This window comes from Bombus pyrosoma, linkage group LG9 (assembly GCF_014825855.1).
Source record: "Bombus pyrosoma isolate SC7728 linkage group LG9, ASM1482585v1, whole genome shotgun sequence".
Lineage (NCBI taxonomy): Eukaryota > Metazoa > Arthropoda > Insecta > Hymenoptera > Apidae > Bombus > Bombus pyrosoma.
In genome coordinates this window covers 4,955,591-4,973,587 of record NC_057778.1, presented here as the reverse complement: position 1 = coordinate 4,973,587, position 17,997 = coordinate 4,955,591, and the positions used below count along the sequence as shown (strand labels likewise).

Genomic DNA, 17,997 nt, shown 5'->3' with positions numbered 1-17,997 from the left:
TATGATCACATTGTAAATTCTGTTAGAAACTTTCATTCTTAATAAATTAAAGGAAGCAATTTAAGATATCCATTATTGCAGATATTAATCTACATGTTTCAGAATCAACTTTTTTACCATACAAAACTTTGTTTATTAATTATTAATAATAGAATCATATCTTGTCAGATGGTTTCGTAAAGAAGACATAATGTACCTAGTAATATTGGAGGCCAATTTTACCAAAAATAGATACCTTTTGCCATTTACTTGATAAATAACTCGTAAAACTCTCATATTACATACGTATACACACCATTCTATGCTTTTTATAGACCGATATTATCCCAAGAACATATTGGTAGCCTCCCATAACGTTTCGTAAACTCGCTCATCAAATTAATCGGACAATCGACAACCCTCTGGCCCTCTAAATTAATTCTTCCACTGACACGCGACATCAAACGTCGAAACGCCGAAGAAGGGAGCCATCAATTTCGGAATCAACCTGTACAGAGGTTTCCGTGCACGCACGTAATTCGAGACACACGTGCGTTGCATAGAAACAAAGCCGGAAACGACAGAGACAGCGAGAGGGTTCCGAGAGTGCGGAAACTCGACGGAAGGATTTGTTGTAATGGTTACCGTTACCAAAAGTCAGATCTAGGATTAGTACGCAGGTGGTTGAGGATAATGGATTATCAGACGACGAGATTAGTAAGTGGTTTTGTCGTAATTGCAGAAGAGAAACGGTCGCGTTCGTTTGTCAGCAAGAGATGTCTTTAATATCGGCTGTAACCCTTTCCACCCTCCGATCCCTTCCTCTCTTTTTCGTTCCTCTCTATCTCAAGCAGACTTGGTCGCACGTAATACTGCACATACCGCGACGTCGCCAGTAGCAATGAAAAATTACCTGCCCTTTGTCGAAAAGGAACGACACCAAAGCCTCCGGATGATGAAAAGGAACGAGGATCATCGTCCCTCCGTCCTCTGCTTCGCCTCGTGTCGCGTCAGCATTCCCGCCGAGACATTCGAATTTTCTTCCTTGTTCTCGCCACTTTCCTCAGCCAGATTCAAACTCTCCAAGTGGTTGGTTCACAATTTGCTAAAACGAATCGTACACTCGATTGTTTCCCTGACGTTGAATACCGTTCGGTGCTTGAATAATTGTTCAATCGTGAAATCGTTGTTGACGACAATCTGTATAATACGAATGTAAAATTTAGTTACTTTCACATTTTCAAACTTTCGTTTAATTGATTTAAATTCAAGTTTAATTGTAACTCATTTGATATCGGAGAATGCGTTTTCTGGTAGGTAGAGTAACTGTTTAGACACTGACATTTGTATCAGGAAAATCAAATAAAATGTTAGTCAAAGTATTTGAAACTAGAGGTTGATTACTTAAATTCACTTGAAAATCAAAACTATTCTTTAAATAAATAAATAAAATTTAGGATTAGAATATTGAGTAAAAATAGAGGGTTGCGAAAGACCTAGTAATGCGCGATAAAGAAGTTGACATTGTAAATTACGTTATTAAATTATATCATTATAATTTCTATAATATTTCGATTAAAATATACAACGTTTCTAATTCCAAACATATATAAGATAGAATATACGTTTCCGTTAATCTTCTTTTTCATGCACGTTGCCCAAATCTCCATATTGTACTAGACCAACAGATCGTCCAACGATCCCAAAATTTTTGCATATTTTTTTTCGAACGATGCAGTCACGATCGTTTGTTCCACACAATGTCGCGAAAGATTCATCGTAAAGCCTTTCACCTAATAAATATTAATAATGCATGACGACATTTATCGTATCGGATCAGTGCATGATGCGCCACTGCAATGGCGTTTACTTTGTATCACCTCGTCGATATCGACGTTACGACGACGGTTAATTTTCGTTTCGTACTCCCGTTCGGTGAAGTTTTAACGAGAAAATGGAAGCAGCAGGATTCGAAGGCGAACTGATTTCGAATTAACTTTCAAATTACCTGTTAATGAATGGACAAACTTCAAATTAAAAATAAGCAACTCCGCCGCCCATTGAATTAGTACATCATTGTACATCCGTAAATTAAACATTATCCTAGTGAAAAATGAACTTTATGACTGAATTGAAATCTAAATAAATGTACTTCTTTAATCGTGATTCTTTAACAAGCCGACGTTAATTTCTTTTATTTTAGAAAAATTGTGAAATTAGAATTTATATAATTGTTAAGTAAATAAAGTTTTTACTGCATTTAACGTTATTTGACTAAAGTAGATTATTAGGAAAATAAATAAATAAAACAGAAATTATTAGATACGTCTAAATTATTTCTACGATTTGTAAATATTCCTTGTTTTTTGTTGATCTTTTTATTCTTTCCGTGCCAATGAAAATTATAGAGATTTGAAGTAATTTTTCACACTGAAATTGAAATTCTCGAAATTCTATCATCCGTTCCATGAATTATTATTTATTATTATTATTTCGCATTATTTTAGTTCTATCTGCGTGAAGAAAGTACGCGTAGAAATTCTGTTAATATTTGATTACGCGCACGGCTTTTTACAAGCGCAGCAACTTTCACAAGGAGACGAAGGATAAAAGTAGAAAAAGATTAATCCCAAAGGGAAGAATTGAACGATCTCAGAGAGCGCCTTTCAAACTTCTTACTCACAATCAGTCGAGTAATTCATCGATTTGATCGTTTCCCGATATTTCTCCCTAATAAGCGCAATTTCCTTAATAAGATCCTACATAACAAGTGAGTGAGTGACATAATAAGGGTCTAAGAGTCATTGAACTTCCTTTTTAGGACAGATATCACGGATCTTTTTCTAAATTAATAGACCATCGAAACTGACAAATAGGACATTATTTATTAAGAAGAAAAAAGCTAAGGATTATTCCATTACAAAGATGACTATCATTTTCCTACATTATTTTTATTAGAAATATCTCTATTTCAATAATATTTATTTCTATACATTGAGCATAAATCTTTACTTAAATTCTTCTATCGAGATGCACAAATTTAAATATAACCAAGGGTATAAGACATTATAGCAACACTTTGGATATTTTGTGTATTGTAAAATATTATGTGCATTCTGTGTAATTTTTCACCTCTGAATTCATCATAAATGTATAATAATCTGCAATCTACAAATAATCTATTATAATGATTGATGCGAGTGTAAACGAGCAATTAAATAAAGTACTCTGCACGACGCACTTGTTTACATTGAAATAACGAGAACGAAATCCAAAGTGTCTAATTAAATGTTCCAACAGCGTGGTACTGGAATGAGCTATGTGTGGTTAAGAATCTTTTGCATTAAACGACCACCGAAATCGCCAAATCAAACATCATTCACGGGACTCCTACTTCGAGTCGATCAATTAATAACCAACCTATATTTCGATTAATGAACTTGTAAGTCGTTGCCGGCGAACGCGATGAACACTCAGTTTGATGAAAAAGGAACGCGCTATGAATTTCAGGCGAACAAGGCTCGTGTGAAAAATTAAATTTCGCTTGAAAATTGCGTTAAAATTCAGCCCTGAATTCGGCCAGGCGACGTTTCGTTATTAACGGATCAGGAAGCACGTCCATGAAATGTGAAATCGAAATTGTTGTTTATCGAAGCTAAAATTGAAAGCTCAATTGCGACGAGGACGTGCCACTGATGAAAGCACTGCCGGACGGTTTAAATTAGCTGGGGCTTCGTTAACGTTGAAAAGTACATGATCGTAGTTAATCGAACACTAAACGATATTACAAAATACATAATCAAATACCAATTGTCGTCTCTATTTGTAATTACTTTCGATAAAAGTTCAACGTATATTATGAGATCGGTCTTCCCATACACAAAATCGATTCTTATTGGTTTGTTGGAAAAGTTCGTGGCGAAACTTAAACAAAATTTCAAATATCAATTTATACAACGAATTCTGCTCGTGATTTTCTATCGCGTAGCTTGTGCTTCACGGGAAAATGTTCTTTTACCAATAAGTTTCTTCAAGCAGTTAAAAGGACGAGGTACTTAAAGAATCAACAAGGAGAATCCTCCGTGGTATGGAGGAAATAAAATGAAAAAAGGGAAGGAATCTACGTTTACTGGAAATTCTAGTCACGGTAAAAAATGAACCTGCGTAGCTGCATCTCGATTAGAAGAGGAAATTAGAGCCGAGTGTGTCTGTTTGTTGGCACTTCTCTTCATCACCGAGTCATTTGCGATCTCAAGCCGTTCCTGGGCCTGACAAGAAACGCCGGCGCCGAGGAGCACGGTACAAATGAAACAGCGCGTGTCTAAATGCAGTTTGAATAAAGTAGGGAAAAGCATGATAAATCGTTTATACACTGACTATCGCATGGTGCATCTACTGTCCGCCATGACGCGGCCCTACCAGCAACAGCGATAGGAGGATCGTGTGCGTTGTTTTTTTTTTTCTCCCTTCGTTTTCGCTTCTTTTCCCTCCCCTAACACGTTCCTTTTTCCACCAACCACTTTATCTCTATTTATTTCGCTCGTCTCTCGTAATCGCAACATTTTCTTATCGCTGAAAATTACACACGACGCGAATGCACCTGGGATAATTGGTCGCATTTGTTCGCGCAGATAACGCGCGCTTCGCGGCTATTTCTCGCTATGGCGTAGACCACTCACGATCCAACCCACGGTCCCCAACTGTGGTTCCCCGTCGATAGATATCGTGGATATTCCATTTCTGGCAGGAGTTTCGTGCTAATAATTGTTTCATGCAGATCGATTCCGCTTGGATAGATTGTCGGCTCTGAATTCGAGTGTCCACGCGATCCACGAAATACGATCGAGGTGGCCGATGAAGAGAGACTTTCGATAGGTTTTATTGACTTTGAGAAATATTATTACACCGCGGGTGTTTCTGTATTTATGGGTAGTTTAATCGTGCCAAAATGCATATTGCGTCTGATAAAACATGTTTATTACCATTACATGTTCATGTACATCGTATATATTACAGGTTCTGCAAAGTTTGGTACAAAAACATAAGTAAAGGTACTAGACCACAGCGAAGTTTATTAAGTTGTAACGTATTTAAATACGCACAGGGTCTCGTACATAAAAATAAAAATTTTATTCCTTGTATTTTATTCATGTTTCTACGTAGAATCAGTCTCTTTCCGATTGCGTCACTACTTACACGACGTTATGATTCAAAAGACGAACTGATCGATTCCACTTCTTGCCAATTTCTTAATCTCGCTACATAAGCAGACGAGTAATGTTCAATTGTGGAGAAAGGAAGGACTGTCCTGTAACATAGCCAAGTCCTAGTACCCTGGTTTCTTATTCTCAGAAAGTAACAATTCAAGATTTTTACGACCTAGAAGATTCTATCGGCTTATGCAAGTATCGCATGCATGAAAAACTTAAATCATTGCAATATTATTAAATACGACAGACTAATGGTTAAGATAAGGTAACTAACAATTTCTTTGTGCAAAAACATGGGTGAAAAAGTTAGCTTTATTCTGTTTAATAAGCGCCCTACTTTTTCAAGCGATTTATCAAGAACTCCTTTTGGTTGGCTTTTTCTTGAAATATTGTGTCGTGCTGCACAATGGTCCTTCGAAAATCCGAATGCAAGAATTTTAATGAGTATTTCGGAAGGTCCTCCGAATGTTGCGTGTAACTCGTACAAACTCGCTTGTGTAGGAAATGCAAATATGCAATGCAAGGACTTGGCAAACCAACTTGCAATCCTATAATCTCTGTTTAAAGTCTTGAATTCTCGTGGCTTTACAACATTAAACTATTTGAGTCTTAGCTGTTTCGTGGCTTGCTTGGTACATACCGATTAGTGTTCAATCTCACCTACCGAAAGACAAAATATGACTGTTTCGTATTTTCGCAAAAAGTCCAATCGTTCGAACAATACATCGTTAAACATTGTCAAACTTGTTGTCATTGAGATATATTAAATGTTGTTTGCTTATTTCCGTGAAAATTTCAACACCCAATCTGTGAGTAAAAAAGGATACATTAGAGTTAGTACATTAAGACTAATATCAATTGTAAGACAATTTTCATTATTGGACGTGTTGAAAATCCAACAAACCCCTAATGGATTCGGCGATACAAACTTCAATGAAATTCAAACAGAGCAATGAGTTTAATATCACGAGAGAATCGAGTTCATATTTTTGATCTAACTGCCCCCGATTTCCCTTGACGCTTTCCGTCGACGCAACGATCCGAGGATACGCTGCCAAGCGTTGTTGAACTCGCGTCGCGTGCGCGATTATACGAGCAAATACATCACGAAAATGATTTTTCTCGACCATTCTACGCTCCATAATACCATGTCATATCGTTAGAATTACGTTATCGAACGAGTTAACGCCACCTTTTAATCATACCAAATATCTCAAGTGTCCCAGAAAAACAAAGCATTTACATTCGTGTCGACATTAAAATGGCGACAAAAATTCATTCTAAGATAATCATTTTAAAAACCCATATGTATAGACACAAATCGGAATAGGAAACATAGGAAACAAACTTTTAATTGCTTTATTTAAAATAAATCATGTAATATCTTATTAAGAAGCTTCTATGAAAAACTTCTAATTTTTCATCAAAATTCCGTTATCAAAACACGAGCTGTAGCAAAGAATGTAAAATTTGTTAAATTCATCGAATAGAACATGCTCCTTTCTTTACTAAACCAACTGTGATAAGCCTTCAACGAACATTCTACTTGAATTGCAAATTTCAACATCATATTTTGAAATCTTATACTCTCGATCTTACACTGTCAATCAAATTTGATTCGATTTCTAACATGCCTTTTTAACCTGTCAATAGCGATACAATCTGTCGATAACTTCGATCTTTATAAGCTATTTTCATTTTTTATTAGGAAGTATCTTACGAGGGGTTCTAAAATTGAACTCGCTTGTACTCTTTATTCCCGATAACAGCTACACCCGTGCGGAAAAATCTTTGAACGCTTTCTATGTTTAACATAGAAACATCAATATTCGACGCGAACTAGAAACTTTTATTTCAAACTTTTCGTATAAACTTTGCATAAACTTACATTCTGTACATCGGTTACTTTCTCTGTCATATATAAAGTATCAAGTTAAATGATAATATATCATATAATTCTACGATCTTTTACATTTGTCCAGCTTTGAAACGTACATAATAACTGTCCTGAGATTTTCAAACGTCATTATATATATCTAATATAAAATAAGAATACTTGTAGTTGAATCTCGCGAATTTTGCCTCTCTGTAAAGAGAAGTGGCGATTCATTCGCCTTTTACACGTAAACATCACGAGAGTTCTCTGAGAATCGGAAGAGGAACTCGAACAATCGTTTTGCTCATTTTCCTCGCCGTTATTTTTAGAATCCTTTTACTCAGGAAAAGGTCAAGGAATTCGCTGAGCGTTGGGCGTTGGGCGTTTGTAGCTTCGCCATTCTTGAATAACGTTCTCTCTCGGGGAGGAAGAGCAAAGGAATTGGTTTTCTTGTCCATTTCCTCCATCGACACCCAACGGTATCCTTGCACACTTGGGAAAAAAAGACTAAGGACTATTCAATTACGGGGCCACGGGTCAATTGACGCCGTCTCGCGAAACGGATGCGATTCCTGAGTTGCTAATGGAACAACATTGAACCTTCCCTTGAGGAAAGTTCCAGCTTAAGATTACGGTACTATAATTTTTCGTACGATTACTTTCGTATCCACCTATTCTGCTAAGCTATATACTCAAAAGTTTGAAGAAAAAAGAAAGAAATTAAAAATTGACATAGTTCACTATCTTTTATTTTTAATAACTTTATTAGGGAATTGTTTTCATAATCTAATTAAGTCCGATTCGTAAAAGAAATAATATTTGATTGCTTTTTTCTCCATCTGTGTCACAATTTCTTCTTTCCATTACTTTCATTAGATAATTAATTTTCAATAATTTTCCAAATTTTATGTTGGTCCTAATGTTAATTAATACACAAATATATTAATATAGCAATAAATCGTTGGCTTATTGTATATTAATCTTCGATATTTTTCTTCCTGAGATATCCTTCTTCAACGATTCTTGAATTATCTACTGTGAGATCTGATGAATAACAATATAAGAAGAAAACGTTTTCTTTTCACCTGAGAGGAACAATTCAGCTCAGGAGTGATTAAACGACGCGATTAATAAGGATGTCTAACAAATCTACAGTGGAACATTAAAAACGCAAAGATAAATCATCAACGACCAGGCAAAGGGCTAAGATTATTTCGTTGCCACGTTCCAGCAGCCTAAATAAACTAGGGTAGCACGAAACAAAATTGAAAAACTCTGCACATAATCCTGCGGATTTTCACTGTCACGGCGGCGAAACAAGCTGTCCCGATTGCGTTAAAATTCCTAGCCTGTCCGTACGGCTTGACACCGACTAGAATATCCTTTTAACCTGGAACGAGGCAAATAATTGACCGTGAGAAGAAATCTCGGAGGAAAGATGCTTGTTTCGAGAAACCCTCTTTTGTTTAACGTATCACCGGGCCAGAATATAAATCGCCCTCGTCGATTCTGCGACAGCCTCTCGACGCCAAGCCCTTAAGGGAGAAAAATCTGCAGCGAAAGTGGAGAACACCGGTATCGATCAACGACGATCACTTAGCGTCAATTTCATCTTGCACCGTGATTTATCGTATCGCGGGATATTACGAAAACCGTGTCCAGCTCTGTACAACATAATACCCTATAAATTCTCGCGAGAGTTTGTGTTGCGTGATCACCAGCCGTCGTGATGTCGAGTAATCGATCCTTCGCCAGAAAATTCAACCGAGGAACGGAAAATGAAAACGAATTGTGCCATTATTGTCTTGGTCCTTTTATTCCGTTTCTTCGCGTTGATTCGACGAGCAAAATATTGGTGTAGGTCTAACTGCTTGGTTGAGTGTATTGGTAACTTGTTGGTGATGGATTGACGAGCACCTACTTGTGCTTCTTTGAAAGTGTTATAAAATATAAACCGCTCAGGCGTCATGTGGATTGGATTAGTCTCATAAATCAAGAAGTAAGGAAAATGTTACAGTCGAATGATACAGTTTTTTCTTTCTCTTCAGAATTTCCTTGGAATCTATGCCTGTTTATGTGAACTTCTTGCGATAAATAAACTTATGGAAATAAATAATTTGTTTCTTTGACAAACTCGATATCAGGTACTTGAAGAACTTATAAAAACTAATGCTTTCTTTAATCAGATGAGATGAAGTTAAAATGAAGTTCGTATTAACGGAAAGGTTAAATATTTTTAAAGAATCCGAGAAGAAGAAACGGGTAAATAAACTTTTGCTGGGTTCAGGAGAAGAGACTAAATTGTTAGATTTTTGAAAATCAGAAAATTATGAATTTGTATGTTACGCGTACGACGTTATAAGAGAAAATTTTCTTTCGTTCTTCGGGATATATTAAAGATAAGAAACGATTTTTGTGCGGAATATCCATAAATCTTTATTCTTATGAATGTTTTACCGCAAGTTTAGTCGCGTCTTCTGTTATGAAGTTGAACGATGGAACGAGTGTCTGGATAAAGCAATACGCTCTCTCGCCCCTTATTTCAAAATTCCAGGAATTCCATTGAAATTCTTCGTCGAATTCCCGAATTTTAGCGTTAACAACTTGCGCGAGTTAAAGACCACAAGTTTTCCCCACCTTTCCGTTTTTCGCCTTACGGAGATTAATAAAATGGCACAAGAATTTCCGCAAGATCCTTTAAAGTATGCCTCCGTGGATTTTTTACCTTCATAGAAGAATGTACGATAAAATAAATTTTCGCATCCAACCATAAGAATTGTTCCAGATATTTGGAAGGAATGCAATACGTACATTTTAGGAGAATGATTAACGATTAAAAATAGTTTCTTAAACATTTATTTTTATTTTAAAAAACACAATACTTTAATTTCGTCAAAACTTTCCTCATTGTTAATCATTGAAAACTGTAAACTCTAATTGGATGTTAAGTGTTTATTGAACAGTAATTGCCAATGACAAATGAAACGGACTATTGTACTAATTATTTCTCAATTATTAATGAGAATGAATAACAATCATAAACTATTGCATTTGTTGTTACTCTTTTAATCCTTCTATATCGATTATTCATGAAATTTCTCAACTCGTCTATTTAAATACCACTTTATTTAATTATATATTAACAGGTTTTTAATTTTTGTTTCTGATAGGAGCGTGAGGTTTTTAACTTGTGAGTTAAATCAATGCTTCGTCGTTCGATGTCTTTTTCATGAACATAATTGTTAGGCACATGATATAAACATAACGATTGTTTGAGCTCAAATTTTCGGGGGAAAAACGCACATACCAATCGAATACGGAAGAATAATAAATCATAATTTCGTTGACCGCAAAGAAAAAGAAAAAAAGAAAAAGAAATTCAAACGCGAATCTCCATTTCGAGTTAAAACAACAGGAGGAAAAGGTTCTGACATGCTACGAAGTTGGTTAAAAGTCTCTCTTCTTTCTGCAGTCTTTGCAGATTGTAAAAGACATTTGTCAAATTCATCCAGTTGATGGAGCGAACAAATATAGAAAGAGGAGAAGAAGGAGGAGGATTTTCTGCCGCTGCATTTGAAGTCCGATTCAATTCTTTAGGATCAAAGACAGTTGAAATGAATTTACGGGACACGGGGAATATTTTCCCAAGAATCCTACAGCTAGTGCACATTTTTGCAAATATTGTAGCATCACATAAGACGAAATTTCTTTGTATTACATTATTCTTGAACGTAGTTCGCGTGCGAAAGATTAAATAATGAAAATGCTTCTGCAATGATAAAGAGTTGCATTCCATGCGATGGTTTTTTTCTCTAAATTAATTTATCGCTTAGGAAACATTATTATATAGCAAGTTCTTTGTTTCCATTCTAATTGCTTTTTAATATGTATAAAAATACAATCGATGCTATATTTCGGCTGCCTGTTTCAACAAAAGTTAAAAAACGTAAATTTCCATATTTTTATGCATGTATATGTATAATCATATTTCGTTAAATTGAACTTCCATTCTGATTTCAAATGCTTACTAAATGGGAAATATTACAGAGAATAATTTTCGATAGATAAAAATGTTTTAATGGGAAAAATATTTCACACTGCGCGAAAATACGCGTAGAATTTTATTATTGAAAAATTACATCGATACACTTTCGCGACATAAAAGTTCACGGTGAACTAATTAACAAAACTCGAAGGACAGTTTCTTCTGTTGTCTATGAATTCGTGACGTCGCAATTGTATAAAATGAAATCAGCATTCACAGTATCGATTCTCTTGAGATAACAATTACGACGTGTCCCATAGTGAACGTTAAAAGTTCCTAATTAAATGATGGCGTAGCTATCGTTCGTTATTCCCGTTTCAATAGAGTGCAGCGAGCACGTTGAATATTTATATCTCGATCGCTAATTAACATTTTAAGTTTGTAACCTGCGAACAACGGCGAAGTTCAATTATCTCGATGGTGTTTCCACGGTGATTTCTCGTTTACAATAAATTTCCGAACAAAAACACTCTCTCGCTTGCAAATTCCCCGATTGATTATTTTTCATCGCGCATTTTCAAACTATAGCTTGAAAGATGTCTATAAAATATATTATAAAACATCGTGACACATAAACATTTCGGAATAAATTGGGAAACTGGAAATTTTGCTTGCGAGAGAAAATAGATTAATACAGCGTGCCTTTTTTCATTTTAATTTGAAATGATTAATATAAGCGTCAATAAGACTCGTTCAAAATATTAATCGTCAACCAACAATTGTACATTTTTAATCAAAATTCAATTAGAGTTCTGTTTCACGTATGCAGATATGTATTGACGTATATGTATCAAGTGCCGATTAGACAACCGAATAATCGTTAATCCAATTAATGACTAAATACCTGCTCTAGTCGTCAATTGCATTGCAAACTGTGCAATATTCATATAGAAAGTCGCGTGTAGATAATTAAAGAGGGTTAAATATCTATACTTTAAGAAATCTGAAGATCTTTTTAGCATTAAAAATAGAATGAAACATTCAAAAAATATATATCTACTCGGTGTAATTAATATAGCAATAAGCATGATATGATTAGTAACGGACTCCATGAACTGTACACTGTGAAAAATCCTGTACAGCGATCTAATAAAGAAGATTTACCATTGTTACTTTCAGTAATATTAAATTCGGAAGCTTGTGACAAGTTTCATCTCGTTTGGAATCGTTGGATGTAACGACGGCAACTTCTGGAATGCTAGGATATTCTCCACCGCGCGCGTCACGATATCCGAAACGAAGATGAACTACGTGAAATACGGTAATCCACTTGTCCGTGCACTCTATCTTTCCCTTTATGCGTTCATATTTACGCATATTACGTTGTTGCTTTCGAACAATGACATCAAACGACGAGTGGAAACTTGAAGATGATACACCTGGTACATATACCCTGGCCTTGTGGAAGTGTCTCTTTGTGACCTCCTATGCGTCTTGTTCGCTTCACATCCTTCCTGCTACCATGAAGCGATGACTATCGCAGAATGTAATTTATGTTTGTTAGTTGAACTTTGCTTGAATGTTTATTAGTTTTAACATACGTTGCGTAGAGTATAACGGGAGATGGAGAGAAGTTTGAGAATGTAAGATAAACAAATGTACATATATTTGCACATACTTCTATATCTCATTTTACTACCGAAGTACTTCACAGTACTACCAAATGACCTGAAACTTAATATACTTGGACTTAATTAGTATTGAGATATGTATAATTTTATGTGTTAGACTAGGTTAGCTGCGTAGTAGTGATACTTATATGTGAATATCAGTGTGTGGGAGTATGTGTGTGCGCAGCGTTTCGAAAACAAAGGAATGTAAACTGTTCAGTCGGTTAACAGTCTGGTATGGAAGAAGGTGAGACGCGTGCAAGTGTGTATCGATGAATATCTTTGAAATCGCTTATCAAATAAATATATAACTATTCTAATATAAATTCTAAGCGTAAATTTATTGTTCCTATACCATTATTTCGGCTATTAAGATCCAAAATTCTCAACAATTAGTGCATAAATTCTATGATAAATACAACTGCTCTCCAATAAATATTCTTTGTAGCATGTATATTAACAATTAGTTGTGTGTTTGCTTAATACATATAGCGAATAAGCTTCGCAGTGAACATTCTCTCAGGAACAGACAAAAATTTTAAGCGGTAAAACAGACAGCCGGAGGAGAAAATTTCCAGATCTACCGAAGCATTTCTTACAATGCCCGCCGGGCCTGAACGAATTTAAACCGAACTTACGGTTGGTATTTGAACTGCAGGAGTAAAATGCGACACCTGCGGTTCTCGTAAGTCAGCAATCAGGACAGAAGGAAGAACCGAGGGAGCAACTGCGAAAGAGAAACCGACCGGACGTGAAAGCCGAAGAGGAGGAAGCTGGAATGAATGCCACCTCTTTGAGTACTAACCTGTAGTACTAACTAACGAACTTTCACGATCCAACGCCCACTAGCAGAGTAATTAACCTGGCTAACGAGCGATCGTTATACGAAACCGCGGTGCCGCAGAAAAGTCAACGATCTACACCTTACAATGATCGACGAAGATCCATTGTTCTTGATACAATAAAGTCCTTGCGAATCGGGATCTGCCTCTCCCTATCGATAAAATATTGAACTTCCAACGAGCAAAGTAACGAACGAATTCTCCAGAGGACTTGATTGAAATCCTTCGATGATGGAAATACTTCTGTCGTTCTTACAAAGCACTTGTTCGTACAAATAGCCGATTTTAGATATGATTGCAAGCAATTTCTTTCGCGTTTTACCGGTCCTGGAAATTGTCATTGATTTTAGTCATTTATTTGATTGTTGGTTACGCGTTTTCCTCTGCAATGAACTTAATAGGATAGCGTGAAAGAATCTAACCCTTACCGTACTAAGAGACCATTGACATTCTTCGTATTAGTACAATATATGGTACCGTTGTATTGTTATTACGACAATGCTTTCACTGAATTTTATGAGTAGACTATTTTATGAGTAGACATTAATCCACTTGTGAGACACTTGAATGTAAAAGTACGGAATACGCATGACACGTGAGAATATAAAAAGTTTCATGTTGAAGGATGCGTTATAATTTGTAAAATTCACTCGCAGAACTGTAACTACTTTTGTTATCAAACCCGGTATTCTTATACAACAAAACCTTTTATTACGGATAACTTACAAGGTTTATAAGGTTTTAGTAATAATGTTAATTTAGTTGTACAAGAAGTTTGTGTTAGAGACATCTTAAAATTTCATCTGACTTTTAATCTCAGGCAACTGCAGGAGATGCTCGTGAAACGTTTCAACTCCGTCGATGCAATTCGAGTGATTTCTTGATGATAAAGTAGGTATATCAGTTCAAACAAGGGCGAAGTATACGATTAGTTGGCAATTCAGCTAACAAGTACGTGTAACAGGTGTATGATACGACACAATGGCACGTTTCAATAATTACACCGCCATAATCAAACCTAGTGTTCTGAATAATTCATTTATTTACGTTTCCTCGCCGCTAGACGGGGGAGCGCTCAGCCTTCTTGCTATGAAACTGAGCAAAACTTTCAAATTGAAACCGTAAACCGACATTCAAGAATACAATAACTATTTCCGTTTACGTATTCTTACGCGCATAAACTCAGCCGCTGGCAAAAGGAGACATCCCGCAACAAAACTCTCTCCTTTGAAATATGCGCCTAATCCAACTAAGGAACCAATAAATGCTTGAACCGTCGCTAAAAGTTTGAAGAGATGGCAAATATTTGTAAGTGCCAAGAAGATATAAGTGCAATAAAGAAGGACAAAGAGATAGAATCTCACACATTCCACTGTAATTCTATTTCTTTCAAAAATATACGTTGTAATCTTTAACAATTGTAAATCAGTTTTTAACAATGTGGCAATAATTGAACCTATCAAATGTCAGGTCGATCAACACCATTTTTTATTATTTTCTTAACGATTAATATTCAATGAAGAAACTTATTATAAGATTAACGTTCAATATTGGAACACACTTTTTTAAAACGTTTCTTCGTCTCAGCATATTTTCGATTATGCATTTTCAAACATACATTCGATTCAAACATCGATATCCAACCAGAAGTCATTGCCTCGGAAAGAACTTGCGTGGACAGCATAATGCATAAAAAATACCAATGTCCAACGAATCTGATAATCTGTTCAATTTTCACATGCCGCGTACGATAAAATTGCGGACAAAAGCTTCCAATAAACTGGTTTGAGGCTCGAATCCTGATTAACTTTTCTCGTCGTACATTCGCCTTCGTTGAAAATTATTGGATTTTTATAGATTCTTCTCAAGAGCTTCCAAATTGTTATTTTGTACATATTAGAGCTTAATGCAAATAATGATAGATAACGATAAATAATCCTCAACAAATCTTTGAATTTCCAATTAATTAACTATAAATGGGATAACGAAATGCAATTACTAATTGCGATTTAGTGTACATTGTAAGTTTAGTGTAATCGTAAGTTTTCTATTGATGTTTCTGTAAGCCTCGAGCTTGTTCGTTTCAAGCTATTTATATATTCGTTATTAATATAATTTTAACTCCCTACAACTGTATATTATCGTAGAACGTAAGTACCGCTTTCAATATTAAAGTACGATATAATCGCTAATAATCGTGATACGAACACCGCTATAAAATACAAAATCGCAAATAACTTAAACGATGATATTCTAAAACTAAAGCCAGGCGTGTAATAAAGATGAAGCAAAATTTGCTGCAGTTTCATCGCGATATCCATGAAAATACTTTGCTTGCGATTTAGATAGGTTGAAGGATCTCGTTTGCTTTTTGTCCGCTTAACAGCCAGATACATTACGCCGGAGCGTACAAAAGAAAAATTCCGTGATGTCGCGGGGTAGGTAGGGAACTAGTCGACAAAAAGAAGCGGACGACTTAATCGCACGGTAAGAATCGGGGGGAAAATGAGAATGGAGCGGCCACGGATCGAGGTTGTCGGGTAAACCAGAAGAGCGTTTGCCCGTGATACGCGATTTCCGCGCCACTTGTGCCTTTCTTGCACCAAGACTTCGATTTACGCGGGCGCCGCACGCGATTTCCACATTTGTCAAATGCTAACCCCCATTTCTGACGACTAACCCTGTTTCCAATCCCCGTGTCATCTTAATAAGAGAAACAATATATCCGTGTGGACGAAGGGTCGGCGAAAGGAGACGCAATTCTTGCCCTTACTTTTTCAGATAATTGAGTCAAGAAAGGGACACGTATATGCTTTCAAAGGGGGACTCGTTTCCTAACAAACATATTAATTTCCCTTGTCTAGATTGTTTGTATAAAAAATGTTCGTATCAGCGGATAGGAAAGTTTAGTTTTGCATAGTTTTGCCGTGTTAAAGGATTACTTCGACGGTCGTGGAAGAGAAAGAAGCATCGAGATCACTTTAGCTTTTTCAACTCATTGTCAATGGGTCACGGAATTCATCTTATTTTATGGCCTACTTGCGGTACAAAGAAATTGTACTTTAGCTTGGTTCTTTTTTATGGATACAATGTTTGGTGGATAAGGCCTCGTCAAAGGTGAATATACCGGAAACTATGAATTTCAGAGGCGAGCGTATACTTGAAATTTTTAAGTGCAATTGTAAAAGAATATTCTTCTAACTTGGCATATAGTAAAATTCAACGATATTATAGTTAAGTAAAACGTTGCTGTATACCGAAAAAACAAATTTAAAGATATATGAAATGGTACATAAAGTGGAACGAGGTATTCTGAATATTCGTTTAAATAAATTATTACACTCTAATAAACAATTTATTATACATTCATTAACTTGCCCATATATTATATTGTACAGATGTGTAGTAACAAAAATTTAATGAAATTATTCATTTAAGTATCATAACGTCATATCTGCTTCAAATCTGTAAATTTAATTCCACTTTAAAAGATTATCTCTAAACTTTTAAAGATTAGCAAGGAAATCATTTAGTGGAATATTATAACTTCAAAGGTTCTTTTAAATTTGTAAATTTAGTTCCATCCCCAACTGCAATTTCATTCAACTTTTGAAGATTAGATGAACCAACAGCTGGATAAACTCGAGAAATTCATACTTCATACGACAGAGTTTATTGAATTATCCTCGTTGTCTAAGTTATCGTTAAATTATTAACAATGTGATTGGAGAACGGTATTAGCTTGTGTTCTTTAACGAAACACCAAGTTTCTGCGACGGATATTGATTTACGACGGGACTATAATTCGCAGGCTGCCACGTCAAAATATCGATCTGCCGCTTGTGAAAGTTTGCTCGCGGTTTGCACCGCTCCCTTTCTGGGTTATGACACATCGAGTACAATTGGCTATCACAGCGATCGGCTAATTAATAACCGACTGAAAACCAATTAATTTCATTGTTCGTGCAGCCTGTTATAACCGACCGATAATAGTAGAAAAACTCGTATGAAAATTTCATAGTTTTACGCTTTTTCTTTCTCTGTTTCTCTTATAATTTGGCAATTTAGAATTAGCGCTAAAATCACTACAGTAATGAAAATGATCAGATCATAATTTTTTAGAGAAACTCTACGATAGCGTATTTTGAGGGATTTGATGGAATAATTATTGTAAAATATATATATATATATGAAATATTGTAAATATGTTGCATACCTTTTTACATATCTTTCGCTTTTATTCCTTTCATATAGTAGTATTATATTTTAGTTGCCCATAGTTCTGATATTAAATATGTAACTATACTGAAACTTTAATGTGTTTTATACTTTATAATGTATCCATTCTAATAAATGTTATATTTAAGTTCATAGTCTGTGTGTTTGAATTGTAACGAATATAGATAAATAACTTTCAATAGCTAATGGTTTAATG

At 35.5% G+C, this 17,997-nt stretch overlaps 1 protein-coding gene across 1 annotated transcript in view; it reads right to left on the bottom strand.

Annotated features, from left to right (window-relative positions):
* Positions 1 to 1,000: 1,000 nt before the first annotated feature.
* The window catches only part of LOC122571059 (origin recognition complex subunit 3), a 307,804-nt gene continuing 290,807 nt past the window's right edge, over positions 1,001 to 17,997 (bottom strand). Inside the window, exon 13 of the mRNA XM_043734287.1 lies at positions 1,001 to 1,179. Within this exon, the coding sequence (XP_043590222.1) occupies positions 1,075 to 1,179 (105 nt within the window). The 3' untranslated portion in view covers positions 1,001 to 1,074. The remainder of the gene's footprint in view (positions 1,180 to 17,997) is intronic.